The sequence below is a fragment of the Schistocerca serialis genome, chromosome 11 (assembly GCF_023864345.2).
Source record: "Schistocerca serialis cubense isolate TAMUIC-IGC-003099 chromosome 11, iqSchSeri2.2, whole genome shotgun sequence".
NCBI lineage: Eukaryota > Metazoa > Arthropoda > Insecta > Orthoptera > Acrididae > Schistocerca > Schistocerca serialis.
The window spans coordinates 109,759,487-109,781,888 of NC_064648.1; the positions used below are offsets into that span (position 1 = coordinate 109,759,487).

The 22,402-nt window shown below is 40.3% G+C and overlaps 1 protein-coding gene across 1 annotated transcript in view; it reads left to right on the top strand.

Moving 5' to 3' along the window:
- LOC126426787 (ankyrin repeat domain-containing protein 65-like) overlaps positions 1–22,402 on the top strand; it is a 45,757-nt gene that overhangs the window by 12,225 nt on the left and 11,130 nt on the right. Inside the window, exon 2 of the mRNA XM_050088782.1 lies at positions 17,779–17,934. Coding sequence (XP_049944739.1) covers positions 17,798–17,934 — 137 coding nt within the window. The 5' untranslated portion in view covers positions 17,779–17,797. The remainder of the gene's footprint in view (positions 1–17,778; positions 17,935–22,402) is intronic.

Sequence of the window (22,402 nt, forward strand, 5' to 3'; positions counted from 1 at the left end):
CAGATCGCTACACTTGTAAGGACCAGTTGTACAGTCCCCGGCTAGCAGCCGCTTAAGTTATATTTTGGAACTAACGCGACAAACGTGTTGTACGACAACGTAATAGCGCCTAACCGGAAAATAATCGCGGGGTAACTAAACCCGTGATTCTGGCAGGGTTTGTGAAGTTAATCGGCGAACAAATTTTCACAATGGCAGGAATAGCTACAGAATTCTTGATGACAAGATTGTTTGTTAGAGCGGGGCAGGAGAAGAAACGAGGACATCACACAAATTATGGAAGAATAAGACGATTCCAAATTTATATAAAAATTTCGTAATACTGCTTTTCGATCTCGTGCTTGAGAAACTGGTGCGTATGAATGAAATGTGAAACTATTTCCTAACATAAAGCTTTTTGCTTGTAGTAGGTCTTATAGGCATTTGATATTGGTACTTCGTCAATTATATTCTGTCGTGTTGTAAAAATTACCGTTTGTGCCAAAACAGTGTCGTTTATTTGGTGTGTGTTACAAAATTGCTGCAATATTAGAAAGGCCTATTTTGTTTTATCTATCAGACAGTGACAAAATAGACGTAATCAGATCGAGAAACCACACCATCTTGGGTATGATTTGTATTAACAGCTTTTTCAGTATTAGATAATGACATTTCGATTTTTCATGTAGCAAACGTTTGACGAACTTTGATGAGGTAAGCACACCATGTAAAGCTATAGCAAGATTACAGAGAAAAAAATGCTAGGAGCTAAGGATTGAAGAAATGTGTACTTACTTGTTTCTCTTGTCTTTATTGGTTTTGTGTTTCCTAATATTTAATGTTATGTTCCACAAAAGAGCAAGTTATTAGCTAATAGACAATAAAGAGTGAAAATTTTCAAAAGAGATCTTACTCTCCCTTTTACAAATAATCCCATTCACTATTAATTGCGAGATTTGAAAAAAAGGGGGGGCAGGCTGTCAAACGGGCCGACTGGGGGCAGGAGAGGCACAACAGGACATTTCAATTTCCACTGTCTTGAATATAGTTTGATGGCATCCATTACAAAATACACACTGGCGCACTTCAGACCATATAACATGTCTTACATTTCCTCGAACACATATGTTTTATGTTTCAGACTTTTCAGAAAGATGTAAGCTACAAGATGAAGATATTTTTGAAAATTCGATTTTTTCGTATTGACCCGGTTCGCAAATGTCGTAGATCCGGGGCTGACGCGCAGAGCAGTCTGAGCTGTAGTGGGGAGTCCCCACGTGACCCTTCTTTACATTTAGCGATTTTTCTGTTTCCCCCTCGTTTACTCTCACGTCAAATGGAAACAAAACGGATGTCTGTGGCCGGGAGCTATCAAGTGAATTAAAATACATTCACATAATTACGGAAGGCTAAAATATCTTATTAGTTTCAGATTTTATTTTATTTCCACCTTTCTGACAGTCAAGCATTAATCACGTTACAGAACAATGTAGTTATTTTTGTCTGTTTGCTAAAGAAATTTGATTTTATTAACCTTTTCCGCAGAGGCAGTCAATGTATTTGAAACGAAATTGTACAGTACTGGCTAGTTTCAACTGGTTGCTGAATTTCAAGTGCACGTTTTCATCTTCTAGCACGTATGACATTTTGCCACAATTAAGAGCCAGACATGATATAATACCGTACTGGTGCTCCAATAAAATTTACATCCTGAAAACCACACTGAAAAGCTTAGTATCAGGTCGAGGACTACTTCATTGGGCATCTGGACATTGGAATGTGCACTTTAAATATGCACTTTAAATGTGCACATTTTAGTATGGTTCACGAAATTCCGATGCTCTTGCAGTAATCTCTGACGTCTTGTTTCTTTTATGACATAATGTGCGATCTTTTAATGTTTTACACGTACGCACATACTGGCTTCCTACGTCATGGTAGCTGCGCAAGCGCGGTGTCGCGTTATCTGCGCTCTCTGGCAACTGCGGAAACGAATCTGTTTCTAACAGGTCGCGGGAAAATATTGCGAATGGTGGTTTGAAAAGCTTTACTTTCAAAGTAAATATCCTTTTACGTAAGTTGAACTATGTGCGAAAAAGTACCATGAATTCCTTAAATGAAAGAGCATTTGACTCTCATTTACAAATCAACTGTTCAATGACGAGCCATTTAGAAGAATTCGAACTCTGAAGATCAGACATTTACGACATTATTGAAAATTTTACTGGCACATTTGTGTGATATATCTTAAAGTGTAACACGCGCAGAAAAGATCAACATTATATGCGAAAGCTTAGCTTCCCTTGCAGCTTATTAACCTTAGAGACATAATTTTATATGTGAAAGCTTTGCTTTTCTTGTAACAACACCATGTATATTAATTTAAACTATTAACTTTCGCTGTTTGTCTTCGTGCTACTTAACAGTGACGTTGCTGTTGGCTGACTACATCACGTGTCCTATGCTCTGAATATCCGCTGTCAACGGCTGGCGAGATCACGTGACATGAGCTGTGACTGGCTTACAAAAGCGCATCGCAATCTCGATTTCAATGATTCGGAAAGCAGCATGCGGTGTTTGATGGAATTCCAATGTATACTTTCGTAATACGAAAATACGCAGCGTATATGTTGCTGCACGTTAGACATATTTCCAAACGTGTTTTTTCCCCCATGAGTTTCGTTTTCTAAAGTGCCGGGAAATTCCACGCCCGTGCATAAAACCATAACCATCCAAATGATTGATAAGTTTTATAGTTCCGAGAGAAAATATAGTGTCACATAAAAAACATGGAAAAAGTGTGTTTTCACCTGGGAGAAAGAGTATTTTTAACCAGGAAATCCAGGAAAAAGCCGGGAATTTTTTTCATTGTCCGCGTATACGCCCTGCCAAGGATTTCTACTAGCCTTCGTCTTTTTACCTATTTGATCATCTGCTGCCTCCACTATTTCATCCCTCAAAACTACCCATTTTTCTTCTGCTGCATTTCTTTCCTCCATTCCTGACAATCGTTCCCTTATGCTCTCCTGGAAACACTACAACCTCTGGTTCTGTCAGTTTATCCAGGTCCCATCTCCCTAAATTCCCACCTTTTTGCAGTTTCTTCAGTTTTAATCTACAGTTCATAACCAATAGATTGTCATCAGTCCACATCTGCCCCTGGAAATGTCTTACAATTTAAAACCTGGTTCCTGAATCTCTGTCTTGCCATCATATAATCTGTCTGAAACCTTCCAGTATCTCCAGGTCTCTTACCTGTATACAACCTTCTTTCATGATTCTTCAACCAAATGTTAGCTATGATTAAGTTATGCTCTGTGCAAAATTCTACCATGCGGCTTCCTCTTTCATTTCTTACCCCATTCCATATTCATCTACTACTTACCCTTCTCTTCCTTTTCCTACTATCGAAATCCACTCACCCATGACTATTAAATTTTCGTCTCCTTTTACTATCTGAATAATTTATTTTATCTCGTCATACATTTCATCAATCTCTTCGTCATCTGCAGAGCTAGTTGGCATATAAACTTGTACTACTGTGGTAATCGTGGGCTTCATGTCTATCTTCGCCACAATAATGCGTTCACTATGCTGTTTGTAGTAGCTTATCCGCACTCCTATTTTTTATTCATTATTATACCTACTCCTGCATTACCCCTATTTGATTTTGTATTTATAACCCTTATTCAGCTGACCAGAAGTCTTGTTCCTCGCTGGTCGGGGTGGACGAGCGGTTCTAGGCGCTACAGTCTGGAACCGCGCGACCGCTGCGGTCGCAAGTTCGAATCCTGCCTTGGGCATGGTTGTGTGTGATGTCCTTAGGTTAGTTAGGTTTAAGTAGTTCTGGGCGACTGATGACCTCAGATATTGAGTCGCATAGTGCTCAGAGCCATTTGAACCGTTTTGAAATGGTTCAAATGGTTCTGAGTACTATGGGACTTAACATCTCAGGTCATCAGTCCCCTAGAACTTAGAACTACTTAAACCTAAGGACATCACACACATCCAAGCCCGATCTGTTTCGAACCTGCGACCATAGCGGTCGCGTGGTTCCAGACTAAAGCGCCTAGAACCGCTCGGCCATAACGGCCGGCTGAACCATTTCGAACCTCAGCAGTTAAGTCCTTTAGTGCTCAGAGCCATTTGAACCATTTTCTTGTTCCTCCTGCCACTGAACACTAATTCCCACTATATCTAACTTTAACCTATCCATTTCCCTTTTTAAAGCCAACCTGCCCGATTAAGGGATCTGACAGTCCACACCCCAATCCGTAGAACGTCAGTTTTCTTTCTCCTGATTACGATGTCCTCCTGATTAGTCCCCGCCGGGAGATCCGAATCGGGGACTATTTTACCTCCGGAACGTTTTACCGAAGGGGACGCCATCGTCATTTAACCATATAGTAAAGCTGCATGCCCTCGGGAAAAATTACGGCTGTAGTTTCCGCTTGCTTTCAGCCGTTCGTAGTACCAGCACAGCAAGGCCGTTTTGGTTAGTGTTTCAAGGCCAGATGAGTCAATCATCGAGACTGTTGCCCCTGCAACTACTGAAAAGGCTGCTGCCCCTCTTCAGGAACCACACGTTTTTTCTTGCCTCTCAACAGATACCCGTCTGTTGTGTTGCACCTACGTGCAGCGCAGAGGAAATTGTCACTGAAGTAAATTCTTGTACTATGTATTATGCTGACGTCATTTACAACGAAATAAGTACACTAAAATGTTACTCAACCTTCACTTCATAAAATTGTTTCAGTCCCACTGGAATACAGTTGTGCATATCCATTAAGTCATTCAATTTTCCTCCCTATATTGGCAACAGCTCTGAACAGAGAAGAGGAGTTTCAGTTAGTGGCACACTATAGGGCTTAGACTTTATGTATTGCGAACCCCTTGCGGTGTAACGACGTATTTAGGTTTCGTTTGATATATGTATGACCATGTGCAGACTTCGTCACCTACGTCAGTTACAACCCACTTCAAAAATGATTCATATTCTTTTAAATTGTCATAGGATGGTTCTTGAACGAAACTGTAAAACATCCGTTGAGTCGTGTGCAAAGAATTACATCACTTGGGCCAATTGGTTTTTGTAACTTTTTCGAATTTAAATTTCGTTTGTTTCTCCTCAGAAATTATATTGACACACGTTATCTTGATCTAATCGATATCAGAATCACACATTAAATAAACTTTTTAGATTCAAAGTTTCGGCGAACGCCGTAAGAATCACGAATCTTGTCAAATATATTTTTAATCCGTTGACATAATTCTTCATAAATAAATCTTCAAGACACGTGTTTCAACTTTAGTAGCATACACTATTTTATTAGCTTCCTACACATACAGATGTGAACTTGAGCGTTGAGAGTTAGTGACTAACATCTCAATAAGATTCAGCTCTATTTGATGTCATTGTTGTACAAAAAGAGTATAAAAATTCATTTTTAATTTTTTAGAAACACGACGCAACAACTCGGTTCCAGGATCTTCTGTTGCTCCTTGGCTGTCGACCCGCGACGTATAGCGGCCAGCAATTTCCTCTCTGGTCGCGGCAACGAAGATGCTGTCCCCGTTCGTTGCGCCGATCTCTCCGTACATGAAACACATAAAAAAAAATACAAAACTTTTAGATAATTCACATTTATTACGAATAATAAGAAAACACATAAACAAAAACTAAATTAAACTTATAGTCACCTGCAAACTGGGCTGACTTGGTGGATGGGTGACGTTTAATTTCGTCCCACTACATACCCCACCCACAAGCTCAGTTTGTCAGGTTTTAACCGAAATTAAGACTGTTCAATATACAATATTTAACTGTTAATACATTTTCCTCACATTTTACGTAACCTAGAGTCCTTGCTATTAGATAGACTTAATCCTTTTAATACGATATTGTTGTGACTATTTGTTATTTACTCTTAATTGTGCTATTATGGTAATTCGTAACCGAATATAGGGAGATTGCTCCTCTTCAGTTAACAGTTGCTAATAAATACCAATCTAGTACGTTCTTTAACGTTATACATTAGGACAGAGCATTCAAATTGTGATAGATTAGTTATAGTTTCATTTATTTACTAGAGTTATTCTTTCCAAGAATGTATATTACTAATAAGTTTCTCACAATAACTAATAGTACTATTTACTTTACATCATTCTCTTCCCTAATGCCTTATTTATGCCTGAGGTCAAGAAGAAATCAAGCAAAACTTTCTTTAGAATCTCGGCACGGCTTTCTTTACCTTCGGACACCTTGTTGGGTAATGGCCATTTATTTAGGAGAAACAAGCGAGAGAGCCCCGTTTGGTGTGTTCTATATTAACACTATTACAAACCTCTATTAAAGGCACTCTGCTATGTTATCGTGAGCCATATAGCTCTGGACGCCCATGGTCCCTAAAACTATTAACCATCCCCTTTGGCTCCTACTATCCGAGTAAATTGAAAATACGCAAAATTCCTTTAGACCTAAGAGCAAAATTTCCTCCATATAAATCCCCCTTTTTGGTTATCTTTCTCTTTTTGAAGTACCAGTAGATTATTGCAGAACACTTGTTTAAGCTTTCTGTTCTATTCTTTAAAATAATACGTAACTATCACGAAAAACTTCACATGAATAAACTATGAATGCTCTTCCGTGTGTGGCATATACTAATTATTAACTTATTTAGGAATGAAGGGTTTCATTTGATCAACACTATATAATCCTTTAATTACACCTGATGAAGGTTCCATAAGAAGTAATGCTTTGGGATGTACAATCTTATGTACAACATATGGACCTTCAAAGATAAAGAAGAACTTTCTACATTCCTTATCGATCTTAGAACTTTTAGGATGAGATCGTACTAACACAAGATCTCCTACCTGAAATGAGGGTTCTATAGCCTGTTGATTATAACTTTTAATTCTCCGTTCGGCATTTTTTACAATCTGTTCGCAAACTTTTTCGTCTGGGATACATTGTTGGATCTCATTTACTGGTGGCCAAGGTAAAGCAGCTAGTAAAGGCTCACCTATAATTCGTTTGCCTAAAATTTCTATAGGTGATAATCCCGTCGTTAGGTGAGGCAATTCATTTAATATCTTTTCGAATTCAGGCATTAGTTTGGCCCACCGAGTATGTTTATGTGCACAATAAGTTCTACATAATCGTCCTAATTCTTTCATGACTCTTTCTACTAAATTACTTTGAGGGTGATATTTCGAAATTAAGATATGTTTGATTCCATATTGTCTTATCATATCTTGAAATCTTTGACTAATAAAGGCACTACCGTTGTCAGACATAAGTCGTTTAGGAATGCCCCAGTTAACAAAGTAATTTCGGGTGAGGCAGCGTATAACGCTTGCTGTATTCGCTCGTTTCAAAGTATATAGCTTCACATGTTTGGACCAACATTCCATTACAACAAACACATATGTTAATCCTCCTGAACTCCGAGGCAGAGGGCCGAAAAAATCTAATGATAGTAGATCCCACAAACCTCGAGGAATTACAGCATATAATTTATAACGCTTAGATTTGTTATTAACTTCAACCTTTTGACAGGTTTCACAAGCCCTAATAATACTTCTCACAATACGGGACATATTTTTGAAATAATAATACTTCATTAGATGTTTAATACATTTATGAATCCCAAAATGCCCGTAACCTTCATGAATATAAGTAATTAACTCGTCCACAACAGTTTTCGGAATGCAGATTTTCCATCTCTGGTGTTCCCTCTGTGCTTTCCAATACAACAAGTCGTTAAAATATAACCACACACCCCGGGTGTTAACTGTTTCGTCCCCATTATTAAGGTTTTGTATAAGGTCCCTATATTGATCGTCATTTCTTTGATTGCATCTAACAGCAGTTACTATCCGTTTAACCTTACGTTCGTTCTCCTTAGTTAAAAGGAAATAAACATGGTAATTTGTTCCTGGTTCTTCTGCAATATTAATATTCTCCATCCCTACGGGAAGCCTCGACAAAGCATCTGAAACTACATTCTGAGATCCTTTTATATACCTAATTTCGTACTGAAATTCTTGCAAGCATAATACCCAACGTAATAGCCTACGGTGAAGTAACCGGCAATTGTTCAAAAAGATTAAAGCCTGATGATCAGTATATACAATTGTTTTTCTTCCCATTAATAATCCTCTAAATCGTTGAAAACCCCATACCACTGCGAGAGCTTCCTTCTCGGATACAAAATTATTTCTTTCATGTTTATTTAAAGTTCGACTAGCGAATCCAATAGGCCGATATAATCCCTCTTCATTGGTCAGATCACCTTGGAATATTACACAAGACACACCATAATCAGAGGCATCCGTACACATACCAAAGTCCTGATCGAAATCTGGGTGGTATAGCATTTTGGCTTTCGTTAACGCTCCTTTTATCTTATTAAAAACTTCCTCTTCCTTTTGTCCCCAGAGCCATACTGACTTCTCTTTCAATAAATCTAGTAATGTAGGATTAACAATATCCTGCCCTGGAAGAAATCTTCTCAGGAATCCTACCATTCCTAAGAATGATTTCAATTGTTTCCGATTTCTAGGACTCGGGCATCGAGCAATAGCTTCAATACGTGCTGGGTCTGGCCTAATACCTTTACTGTCCACTATATGCCCCAAAAATCTCACTTCCTCCTTTCCGAAGTAAGACTTAGATAATTTTAAAGTAATTCCTCTGTCAATTAAACGGTTAAACAATTCCCGTAATATCGTTACGTGTTCTTCCCACGTTTTAGTAGCTACCAAAATATCATCTACATATAAAATAATCTTTTGTAACAATTGCTGACCCAAAGCAGAATCTAATGCCCTAATGAAAGTTGACACTGATATATTAAGTCCAAAAGGTAAAACTTGGAACTGATATGATCTGCCTTCAAAAAGAAAAGCCGTATATTGCCGTGAATCCGGGTGTAATGTTACTTGATGGTAGCCAGAGGTTAGATCCATTGTACTCATATAACGAGAACCAGCGATCTTAAGAAGTACGTCCTCCATAGGAATAGGTCTGTCTCTTTCCATCTCTATAATTTTATTTAATTCACGGGCATCCAGAACCAGTCGTACCCCACCAGTAGCTTTCTTAACTACCCACAACGGACTGTTAAAAGCGCTACATGATCGTTCGATAATGTTTTGTTCTAGCATCTTACTTATTTCTCTACTAGCCGGTTCTTTGAATTGTACTGGAATAGGATAAGGTTTCTTAAAGAATGGTTTTTGATGTTTAATCTTAAGTTTACAAACGTAATCTTTAATTCTCCCCGGTTCATCTGAAAAGACGGCTCTAAATTCTAACATCAAAGATTGCAACTCTTCCTTTTCTTGCTCGGATAGACAATTCGTAGATAAACATTTTTCTTTCACTACGGTTTCGATACTATTACTAGCCTGACATTGGTATACTGCATACCCAAGATCACTAAAATCTGTTAATAGATTCATGGTCGGTGCGTACTTAATCTGTAAGGATTCGTAGCAATTTTCAGGTACTTGACTGTTAGAGAACTTCACTTTAAAAGTACATGCCTCCTTATGGATGGTTAAGGAAGAGTCTTTAAAATCTAATATAGCTTTATATTTACACAGCCAATCTATACCTAAAATTATGGCCACATTTAAGTTGGCTACGACGAGTACAGAGTGAGCAATTAATTGTTTAGCAATTTCAAAAGTTACATAAACTTCCTCAGTAATATTTTGACTTCTTTTACCAGTAACTCCTATAATTTTCACCCCAGTTACAGGTAAAGTCGGGAAATTCCAATATTTTCTTTTAAGCTGAAATAATTCTTTGGATAAAATACTTACTTCGCTACCCGAATCAACTATAATATTTACTTCGGTATCTTCAATATAACCTTTAATAACGGGTTTATAAGTTACATTCTCCCTTATCTGATTGTCTTCCTGAAGTAAATCTTGTTGCCAGTCATCGTCCTTTTGGCAGCTTAATGATAAATTGCAATTGGGTCTTGGATAATCTTGACCAATAGTTCCCTTTAGTTGACCCGTACTAAAGGACTTTACTAGTTTTCCGAACGTTCTATGATGACGTCACCTACCACTTGACCTTCATTAATTACTTGAGGATGATTTATCTCATGATCGTTATTGTGTAATTTCCGCACTTTAGAGTTATTACCACGATTTTGTTGGCTCTCTTTATCTTTAGATTGACGTTTTATATAACAGAACCGACTATGATTGTTGTTATTAGCTTTTCGTGGTTCTGAATCATTATTATTATTTCGAGGATTGTCATTTCTACCAAATCTAAACTTCTCGTCTTCCCTTTCTCTATTAAGTATATCTAACTGCTCTAAATATCCTAACAATTCGCACGGCTGTGACCATTCTCTTTCTATCATTCTTTCCTTTACGTAATACGGTAACCTACTAATTAGGACTCGTATTAAATGACTTTCAATAATTGGTTCTTCAATTAATTTAGCACGGTTTAAATGCCATTCAAAATAATTCCTATAACCTCCCCACCGTTTAGAATATGGAGGAGGGTCTAACAACTCTAAAGTTAAGTGTTGTTGTTTTCCCCTTGCGGTGTAACGACGTATTTAGGTTTCGTTTGATATATGTATGACCATGTGCAGACTTCGTCACCTACGTCAGTTACAACCCACTTCAAAAATGATTCATATTCTTTTAAATTGTCATAGGATGGTTCTTGAACGAAACTGTAAAACATCCGTTGAGTCGTGTGCAAAGAATTACATCACTTGGGCCAATTGGTTTTTGTAACTTTTTCGAATTTAAATTTCGTTTGTTTCTCCTCAGAAATTATATTGACACACGTTATCTTGATCTAATCGATATCAGAATCACACATTAAATAAACTTTTTAGATTCAAAGTTTCGGCGAACGCCGTAAGAATCACGAATCTTGTCAAATATATTTTTAATCCGTTGACATAATTCTTCATAAATAAATCTTCAAGACACGTGTTTCAACTTTAGTAGCATACACTATTTTATTAGCTTCCTACACATACAGATGTGAACTTGAGCGTTGAGAGTTAGTGACTAACATCTCAATAAGATTCAGCTCTATTTGATGTCATTGTTGTACAAAAAGAGTATAAAAATTCATTTTTAATTTTTTAGAAACACGACGCAACAACTCGGTTCCAGGATCTTCTGTTGCTCCTTGGCTGTCGACCCGCGACGTATAGCGGCCAGCAATTTCCTCTCTGGTCGCGGCAACGAAGATGCTGTCCCCGTTCGTTGCGCCGATCTCTCCGTACATGAAACACATAAAAAAAAATACAAAACTTTTAGATAATTCACATTTATTACAAATAATAAGAAAACACATAAACAAAAACTAAATTAAACTTATAGTCACCTGCAAACTGGGCTGACTTGGTGGATGGGTGACGTTTAATTTCGTCCCACTACACCCTCCTGATTTCTTTATGGTGGAATATGTATGCAACCGTTGTAATACATTGTGGCGGATTCTGATGCGAACTCTTCCTGGATAATCTGCAGTTATCTGTATCCAGTGTGAAGAAGTTATTTTGAATTTCGAATATCTTCTCAACGAATGTTCCTAATCACTCCAATATAACTCCTCTGGCTTCATATCATATACGAGGAAAGGTTTCATAGCCCCGATGAAGCGAAAACCTCTACCCAATGTTCAGGAAAATGCACAGTATGATGATCCTTCTGATGCTGTATCAGGACCAGGTCTCGGTCACACCGCAGAAAATTGTGACCTGATACCAGGAACTTATGATTGACTTCAGAATGAGATTTTCACTCTGCAGCGGAGTGTGCGCTGATATGAAACTTCCTGGCAGATTAAAACTGTGTGCCGGACCGAGACTTCTGTAAAGTTTGGAAGGTAGGAGACGAGATACTGGCAGAAGTAAAGCTGTGAGTACCGGGCGTGAGTCGTGCTTCGGTAGCTCAGATGGTAGAGCACTTGCCCGCGAAGGGCAAAGGTCCCGAGTTCGAGTCTCGGTCCGGCACACAGTTTTAATCTGCCAGGAAGTTTTATGGTTGACTGTAGTAAAATATTCCAGAGTTATTAAATATTGCCAAAGTGACAACATATGCCAGTTATTTTTCCGCCCTGTGTATCTGTCAGACCAAATGACGAAAGTCTTACCTTCCCCCTGAGGAAGGAGCTGATAGTTTGTGGTGATGTACTTCAATATACACGAAGAAATGTCGGTTGATCCTCGCCTGTCAACACTTTCACGCCAAAAGCACATTGTTCCATCATTAGTTCCCGCATTATGTGTGGCTTCACTATAACAGGAATATTGCCGTTGATAAAACACGGAGGAGAGGGACAATACAGGACAGAAAAACACTTGCTGTAAAGCAACGTAAAGTAAAAAAGGAGATAGGACTGGGGATTTGTTTTCGTCTTCCTTCACCGCTTTATAAGGCCCTTCAGCGTTGTAATGATGTAATCTTCCTTCAATTTCAATAGCTTTTCTTTCATCGTTCTCTGCTGACATAATACCCAAATAAAACCTGTCACAGTAGGATCAAGACTCTGCTCCAGGAACATCAAATCTCAGATTGAAACACGAGTGGAAAATCGCTCTCTATGTGCATTCATTGCATTTATATACGGGATGTTGTTTTCTAAACGTATCAACATCTTTTTTTAAATATAGATCAGCGGACAAGCAACTCTTAACAGATTTGTGGCGACTGTCCTGGCAGTGTACGTTTGATTTCACATAGCTTCCGATGACCAGGTATTGCGCAAGTTGATTTTTATGTTTGCCCGTCTTGTCACAGAACACCTTCGAATTTTTTATTTTCTCTTCCAATTCATGTATTCCATGAAGAGTTGTTACAAACGTGAAATAGCGTCTTTTGACAAAGCTGCTGTCACCTGATGGTATTGTTACCAAATAAGAAAAACTGCAGTGTCTACGAGAAAGATCTTTGACATATCTTATTTTGGTGTGCTCAATTTTGACACAGTTTTGTTTCAACAATACTGACTGTTCATTGTAATTCAAACTATAGAAGTCTTTAAACTGTGTGTTTCGTATCCAGTGCAATTCGTTTAGGTTGCTAGGTGCACCTGCAGCCGAATGCCTGGGATCACAGTAAACAATAACCACCTTTTGAAACAGTGTTTGAATAAATAACTCGTTATTTATCCAGTCGAACACAATGATTGAAGAATATTGCCTGAAGGTGTAACTCACGTGCTCTGTAGTGTTTTATTATTAAGCATTGTATTGCCTAACCTTTCCATTGTGTAATGATACATTATATAGCGATATGGTTTGCGCTACTTCGTGATAATTCACAATAAAGGCTAGACGGAAATTTGCTTCGCTAGTCACAAGCTAGGCTAGTTATTTAAGGTTATGGAATCATAATACTACCATGAAAAATGGGTTGCAACCTGGTACTACGTACCTCATCTGGTGCAGATTTTGCATGTTCGCCGACAGAAATTATTCTGCGTTCTCTGTCGAACATGCGTCTCTCTATTCCTTTTCACTGACAAGGGCAGCTCACCTGCTGGTCAACACCGATTTCCTCCAAATTTATGGTCTCAGCAGGGCTCGGCCATAAATCACTGTGACATAAATGAGGGCTCCAGAACGCCAAGCGTTCAGCAAACGTTGGGTCTTTTGGCGCGGGTCGGGCGGGGAATGAGTCATTTATGTCGGCACAGCCCCCAGCCAGCGGTCCAGAGAGAGTTCCGAGCAGTAATCCCAGCGTCCTGGGGTCGAGTCTCTTGGTGCAGTCTTTTTAGTTTATTTCTCATTTTGTACGTCACAGCGCAAATAAACCGGAGTAATACTCCAGGCAATGTATTTATTAATATTTTATTAAAAGCCATGAAAACGAATGGGAAAGTAAAATTTGAGTTTGCAAATATCAGTGCTAGCTGTCGAATTATTTGGAAAGTCTTAAAGCGCTTTAAATACGGCAGACTTTATTAACATTCTGCATTTTCTCTCCATGTTTACGTATCTGTAAATCAACATACCGCCCTTACGACGAACACATCTGTGCGAACAAGAGACCATATTCGCGATGCCGTCACTGAAGAATGTTTGACTTTGTTGACGAAGCCACAACCTCAACTCTAGACGCCCCGCTTCACCACTACCAGAGCAAAGTCCTCGGTGGCGTTTCTTTAAGTTTCGGGAGCAGATGAAAATGGGATGGATGGGGCCAAGTCGGGAGTGTGCGGGGGGTGTCAGGCGGCAGTGAAACCAGGGCGGGCGTCGGACGGTCGGAAATGTCGCGCCGGGGGGGAGGGCGCTCCGTGTGCGGACGGACTCTTCTGCGGTCAGCAACTGAACTGGATTGTAGAGCGTGCACGAAAACTTCGTACGTAAAATGCGATACTTTTAACGTTTTACACTTGATGATTTACACGTGCTTGGTCGATATTAATCCACTCTGAATTTTTACAATTGCATGCTTGTTTTAAGGATTCCCCAGAAAAAGAAAACTTGATTTAGATACATAAAAGCTTCTCCCTCAGTGCATAGCTTGGCAGCAAACCACACACAACGCACCATTTCGCCAAATATTGGCAAGCATAGCTGGTGATGTAGAATGGAATATATTTTGATGCAGTCTTGTTTGGATGTGATTTCCTTTTCTCTCACGATAAGTATGGTTGTGAAGATTTTTGACCAAATTCTGTGCCTGATGACAACGGACTATATATCGGGAAGAATCACTCTAAACACTGCACGATGGCGATTGTTTAGCCTGAAAATTTTCGTCGTATATCTGTGGATTTGCTTGTCCTTTCGTTTTATGAAAATGTTGACATATACAATGTATCGAACATTATTTTGGTTTATTTGCAGTGTAAATAGCATAGAGATTGAAAATGAAGATCTTTATGGAATGTCCCCTCATTTCATGGCCGTACATGGATGTACAACTTTATTTGGGATCTAATTTGTTTAATCTATCGTTATAAGGTTTTCGGTTTGCTTGAGAAGGGGATCGATGTACAATGTTGTCGTTCGGAAAAGTAAGCGCAGGACCGTTGGTCGGAAACCTTTCACACACTGTCAGAGTGGGTCTGGACTGTAGAATGACTCACACTACAGAACAGTTGAAACATCAGACCAAAACGATAACTCCCTTGCAAGCCTTCCAGTGTTTCAGGTACATATGCGGCTTGTCTTGGTATGACCGCAATCCTAGATCGGAGCTTTAATTGCGCGAGTATGGAGGGAAAGATAACGTCGAACATACACTCCCCAGACAGCATGACTTTGGCTCTGTGAAGGAAGTCACACGAGCTGGAGTACAAAGTTATAAACTGGCATAATAATACCTGCTAGCAGCCATCTGTCAGAAGTACTTTCGTTTGTGAGTGATGTCTATGTGACACAATCATCTGGAACTAGAAATATGTCCAACACGGCATTAAACGGCTACGTCCCGTGCTAATAGAGAGCTGTTATTACCTTCAGTATACTAATCAAAGCGTTCTGACGTCCACTCGATGAACTGGGTCCTGCTTTACAGCTGTAGTTTTCCTGAGCAGGCATAACACATCGCTGTGTGTAATTTTTTGCTGTTATGTAATACGCTTGTGGAAAACAAGGAGTAAAATTGTACAGCACGAAAGCAACATCCATTTAACGCTAACTGTGTGTGTGTGTGTGTGTGTGTGTGTGTGTGTGTGTGTGTGCGCGCGCGTGTGTGTGGTCAGTGTAACCACTGCCACTACTGCACATTTTTGTTTTTTTCCATTTTTTTAGCCGAAGTGAATTTCTGAAAATGTGGCTTCGCCTTTTTATGGAATTAAAGTTACTACACTACTGGCCACTAAAATTGCTACACCAAGAAGAAATGCAGATGACAAACGGGTATTCATTGGACAAATATATTACACTAGAACTGACATGTGATTACATTTTCACACAAGTTGGTTGCATAGATCCTGAGAAATCAGTACCCAGAACAACCACCTCTGGCCGTAATAACGGCCTTGACACGCCTGGGCATTGAGTCAGAGCTTCGATGGCGTGTACAGGTACAGCTGCCCATACAGCTTCAACACCATACCACAGTTCATCAAGAGTAGTGACTGGCGTATTGTGACGAGCCAGTTGCCCGGCCACTATTGACCAGACGTTTTTAATTGGTGAGCGATCTGGAGAATGTGCTGGCAAGGGCAGGAGTCGAACATTTCCTGTATCCAGAAACGCCCGTACAGGACCTGCAACATGCGGTCGTGCATTATCCTGCTGAACTGTAGGGTTTCGTAGGGATCGAATGAAGGGTAGAGCCACGGGTCGTAACACATCTGCAATGTAACGTCCACCTTTCAAAGTGCCGCCAATGCGAACAAGAGGTGACCGAGACGTGTAACCAATGGCACCCCATACCATCACGCCGGGTGATACGCCAGTACGGCGATGACGAATACATGCTTCCAATGTCCGTTCACCGCGATGTCGCGAAACACGGATGCGACCATCATGAAGCTGTAAACAGAACCTGGATTCATCCGAAAAAATGACGTTTTGGCATTCGTGCACCCAGTTTCGTCGTTGAGTACACCATCGCAGGCACTCCTGTCTGTGATGCAGCGTCAAGGGTATCCGCAGCCACGGTCTCCGAGCTGATAGTCCGTGCTGCTGCAAACGTCGTCGAACTGTTCGTGCAGATGGTTGTTGTCTTGCAAACGTCCCCATCTGTTGACTCAGGGATCGAGACGTGGCTGCACGATCCGTTACAGCCGTGCGGATAAGATGGCTGTCATCTCGACTGCTAGTGATACGAGGCCGTTGGGATCCAGCACGGCGTTCCGTATTACCCTCTGCTAACAGTCATTGGATCTCGACGAAAGCGAGCAGCAATGTCGCGATACGATAAACTGCAATGTGATAGGCTACAATCCGACCTTTATCAAAGTTGGAAACGTGATGGTACGCATTTCTCCTCCTTACACGAGGCATCACAACAACGTTTCACCAGGCAACGCCGGTCAACTGCTGTTTGTGTGTGAGAAATCGGTTGGAAACTTTCCTCATGTCAGCACGCTGTAGGTGTCGCCACTGGCGCCAACATTGTGTGAATGCTCTGAAAAGCTAATCATTTGCATATCACTGCGTCTTCTTCCTGTCGGTTAAATTTCGCGTCTGTAGCACGTCATGTTCGTGGTGTAGCAATTTTAATGGCCAGTAGCGTATTTCCGCTGGATGGACAACTAGCTTAAATGTTCACTAATTTTCCCTTTTTTTTAAAGTCTGCCTCCGTAGTCTAGCGGTAGCGTTTCCTTCTACCACGCATGGGGCCCGGGTTCAATTCCCGGCAGGGGCCTGGGTGTTATATGTCCATAATCATTGACCCGCAGGTCGCCAAAGCAGCATCAACTAAAAAGGATGCAGCGGCCGAACTCCCACGCATGGGGCCTCCTGGCCAACAGTGCCATACGATAATTTCCATTTTTCCTTTTTTAAGTCAGTCTTGTTTCTATATGTGGAAATTAAAATGTTTCTGTCAAGATGCAGGGACAGTTTTCCTCATGCACTTACATGACACATAAGAGCATAGAGCCAACCTTTCACTTTCATTGCTCCCACTTCGACACAACTGATGTGATTTTGTCACCGGCAAGTCGTTTGCACAATCTGGACCGCTACTCCCGTCGTCGGCGTGCGTTCTGCGTTTGTGTGTGTGCGTGTGTGTGTGGACAGGCTGGCTGCAGTGAGCCGCGCCCAGGACCCCACGAGGACACATCAGCCAGCTCACACTCTGCCTCTCTCTCTCTCTGTGTGTGTGCAGCCCACCAGCCGCCACACAGATGAGGCCTGCCACCACCACCACTGCCACCACCACCGCCCCCGCCGCCGACATCTCTGCCAGCGCACCTCGCCAGACACCTGCTGCTGCACGGCCCACGACTCCTCAACCTGATGAGGCCACTGTCTCTCGCATGCGGTGAGTTGTCATCACACACACACACACACACACACACACACACACACACACACACACACACACACACCATTATGTGGTAGATAAGATATAAATACCAAAAAGTCAACTGTAAATGCTCAGTCTAGATTTAATTAGGGTCAGCAAAGTCAACTGGGAATATAATCAGAACATAGATGAATAACAGGCTGGTATCCACAGGATTAGGTTGTAGTATCATGAAGAAAATTGAAATGAGTGTATGGCATTGTTGGCCGTGACGCCCCATTGTGGGGAAGTTCCGCCACCGAGTGCAAGTCTTACTCCAGTCGATGCCACATTGGGCGACTTGCGTGCCAGTGGTGAGGATGAAACGATGGTGAGGACAACACCCAGTCCTCGAGTGGAGAAAAACTCCAATCCAGCTGGGAGCCGAACCTGGACCCACTTGCATGGGAGGCAAGCGCATTACCACCCAGCTAAGAAGGCGGACTGTAGTATCATGAGAGAGTGGTTAATTAAGAATAGGTTGGTAGAGAAAATAGTGTGTTACTGTCAACACTTCAGTGATTCATTCTCATCAGAATCAGCAAACCAATGTCTGCAATAATTCAGGCATGTACACTAGCATCATACAAAGAAAATCTACTATAAGAGGTAGGGTGGTATGCACTGAGTATGTAACACTTTAGGTAAAGATTGATAAACATCTAATACTGCCGAAGTACTGGAATGGTCTAGCAGAGGTCAGATAAACACATGTTTATAAGACCATTAGCGGTGGTTGGCATGAATGAGAGAGGACAAAAAAACCTAATTATTTGCCATAAAACTTCTGCTGGTAGCAAGAAATATGCTAATAAAGCACCAAACAGTAGCAAATGTCTTTGGAGCCCAGCCGGCCGGAGTGGCCGTGCGGTTCTAGGCGCTACAGTCTGGAACCGAGCGACCGCTACGGTCGCAGGTTCGAATCCTGCCTCGGGCATGGATGTGTGTGATGTCCTTAGTTAGGTTTAGTTAGTTCTAAGTTCTAGGCGACTGATGACCTAACAAGTTAAGCCGCATAGTGCTCAGAGCCATTTGATCCATTTTTCTTCAGAGCCTCAGCTTGCCAGGTTGTGGATCACCTTGTCATCCCACCGTAGTTTGGTGTAACAGCCACTCTCAGTAACAAAACATGCATAGTAGAGACTCTGCCTGCTGCACATGATGTTTCTGCCTCTTTGAGCACCAGATTTAGAGTGCCATGAGCACCCAAAGTTCACAATCATTTCTGGTATGCATTTCGATCTGTCTTGCCCTACAGTTTTTACCTTCTACAGCTATTTCCATTACCACTGCAGTTAATCCCTGTTGCCTTCACATTTAACCTATTACGCTGACCCTTGTAGTGTCATGGTTTTCCATGTATCGCTATCCTCACCTACTCTGCAGAGATATTCTAGAGTTCCTTTGTTATGTATTCACCTAACTTCAACATCCTTCTATAGCACCACATTTAGAATGCTCCGATTCCCTTCTTGTTTTTCCCATAATCCACAAATCATTTTCCTGCAGTACTGAGCTCCAAACATACATTCAGATATAACACACATTAAGGCATATCTTTGGTATTAGTAACTTTGTTTTATGAGGAATCTCCTGTTTTTCCATGCTGCATTACTCCTTACAACAACCACACTTCGTCCCTCAGGGTAGCAGTTTGTCCTTAATTCTGATGTAAACTTTGCCACCAATGTTATTTTTACCACCCCCTAGCACTTTCGTCTTTCTTCTGTTCATTAATCCTAATTTGGTCATTCGACTGTTTACTATATTCCTTTCTCACTTTCAGTCGGCATAGCAATATCACCAGTGAATTTTATCATTGAAATCCTCTTCAACCTCAGTTTTAATTATATTTCTAGAAGTTTCTTCAATTCCACCAACGATTCTTCAGTGTTCAGTCTGAACATTTTTGGAGGCTACCTGCAACCCTGTCTTTCACTATCTTTAATCAGAGTACCAATCCTTGTTGATTATTGTACATATTGTATGTTACCTTCTGATCCCTATGTCTTACACCTATTTTTTTTTAAGAAAAAGGTCTTACATTTTCACAATTTCTCCTCATCAAATATCATTTAAAGATCTACAAATTCAATAAAGATCTCTTGATTTTTCTTACACACCCCTTCTACTATCAAGTCAAAGGTCAGATCGGCCTCTGTGGATCCTTTACTCCAACTTTAGTATCCTCAAACAGATCGTCAGCTTTGTATTCCATTCTTTTGCATGTTGTTATTATTCTTGTCAGTAGTTTGAATTTATGAGCTGTTTAGGTCATTGTCTGAAAGCTATCGCAGTTACTGACCCTTGGTCGCTTCTGTAGTGTCTAGATGGTCTTTTTCTGGCAGTCTGCTGTTAAGACTCCTGTCTCATGAATCACACAGATACGTGAATACTCATTTGATTGCCATCTTCCCCAACGATCATGTAAGTTCTGAAGGAATGGTAACTAACCATTCCGCCTTGTTTGTGTGTAACTTTTCCTGAGCTTTAAATTCTAACTGTCAGTCCCCCACATTTTCCAATTCGGCTTTCATCTCTTCTTCCATCAAGTCATGTGATAGTTCCTCCCATGAACTGTTTTCTGCCATCTGCTCTTTCCTGCACGTTTAACAGTGAAATTCCTTTCGAACTCTTGTTGACTGCTGTGCATTTAATTTCACTGAAGATTGTTCCGAATTTTCTATGTGTTGAATAGGTCCTTGCTACGTTCATTTCTTCTAATTCTTCCTGTAGTCATTCTGCTTGTACTTTCCTCAAATTTCCGATTGATTTCATTCCTTAGTAACCTGTAATGATGTATTTCTTTTCGTCAAACAGTTTAAATATCTCTTGTGTTTGCCAAGGATTCTTCAGATTTCCTCTCCTTGTACCTAGATTTGTCTGTCAAACTTTGATTATTGGCCTTTCCAGAGTCGCCAACCACTGTTCACCTGAACTTCCAGTTAGGCATTCATTATCACATTATCTAGAGCCTCATAGAAGTTAAAATTCCCATTCCATTCCTCAGTACTTCCGTATTCCATTTATTTACACATTGATTTCCTCGTGACAATTCTCTAAAAATTAACTTCATTGATCATCATAACTGAATTGTGATTTTACTATACGTTTGTTCCTGGGTACACCTTACAATTCAATACCTGACTTTGGAATGTGTGTCTGGTTGTGATGTACTCCAGCTGGAAACCTCTTTACCAACTATACCTCCGCCTCCATCCCTAAGAGCCGAAAATGCTGAGACACAGATGCAGCCATACAAATGTCACAGAATACTACAGGGCGTAGTCCTTCAGTGAGTCCGCCATCCAGAAACTGTGCTGGAATGCTGCAGGAGGCGTCCTCCACAGGGAGCACTTATAACGGTAACACTGGCCACCTTAAACAGCAGTTGATGCTAACTTTAATCCTGTGCGAGGAATTTTTTTTTAAAGTTATGGCCTTGAGATAACAGAAAGGGAACAGAACCATCAGATGGGGATTCGTTTCCCTAAACACTTCAACAGAGTATAAAGAACAGTAAACTGGTGGGTCAGGAAACGACATTCTGCCAGCACAAAAGCAAGTTGTAATATTAGGTATTAATATCGGTCATCAGCATAATTAGGCATTCTTCTGTCAAACAATATAATAAATCAGAACACAGTGTTACGGCTAACCTAAACTTCCTTGACACACACACACTAAATTCTTTTATATGAACACACTACAACACAGTAACCTAACTTTGCAGATAAAAGTAGTACTGACTTGGAAGACAGACAAACAAATGGCCAATGAGATAGCAACAGTCTTCAACACACATGATGCTAATAGCAATACTAAACAGGTCAGAGCATGAAATGATTCTGATTTAAATCAGTGGGTCTATTAATGATTGTACTCTATAAAATAATTACTTAGTACAGGGTCTCTATGCCTGTGCATTAACCAAATTGCTTTAGAATAGCTAAAACAGGAAATCTTTCTGACACTCAGTATGAAGCAATTAATCAGAATGCAAATCTAACTACACTGAAGGAGTCTTTGCTTTTCTTCATTAACTACCCTAGCACACGATGGTCGTTACACTTTCATGGTTTCAAGAACCATGCTCATTAACAGAACTACCCAAGCGTGTGTGGGAAATGGTAGGTATTGTCATCAACAATTATTAACTGAAGCACAACAAACTGTAACTCTTTAAATAACAAATGTGCTTTGGTAAACAGTCTTTTAATCTTCTGAAAGTATACTTGGCTGTGCAAATGCCAACACAACATTAAATTCAAGTTCAAACAGTTTCTCATGAAATGAAGAGCGGTAAAACTTTGTAATTCTGATCAAACTGCATAAGTGCAACAATTAATCTTTTTCACCTCAAATCAATATTGTTCTTTTAAATAGTAACTCTACTACTATGGGCAGCTTTTCAAGTAAAGCAAATTATTTAAGAAAATAACTG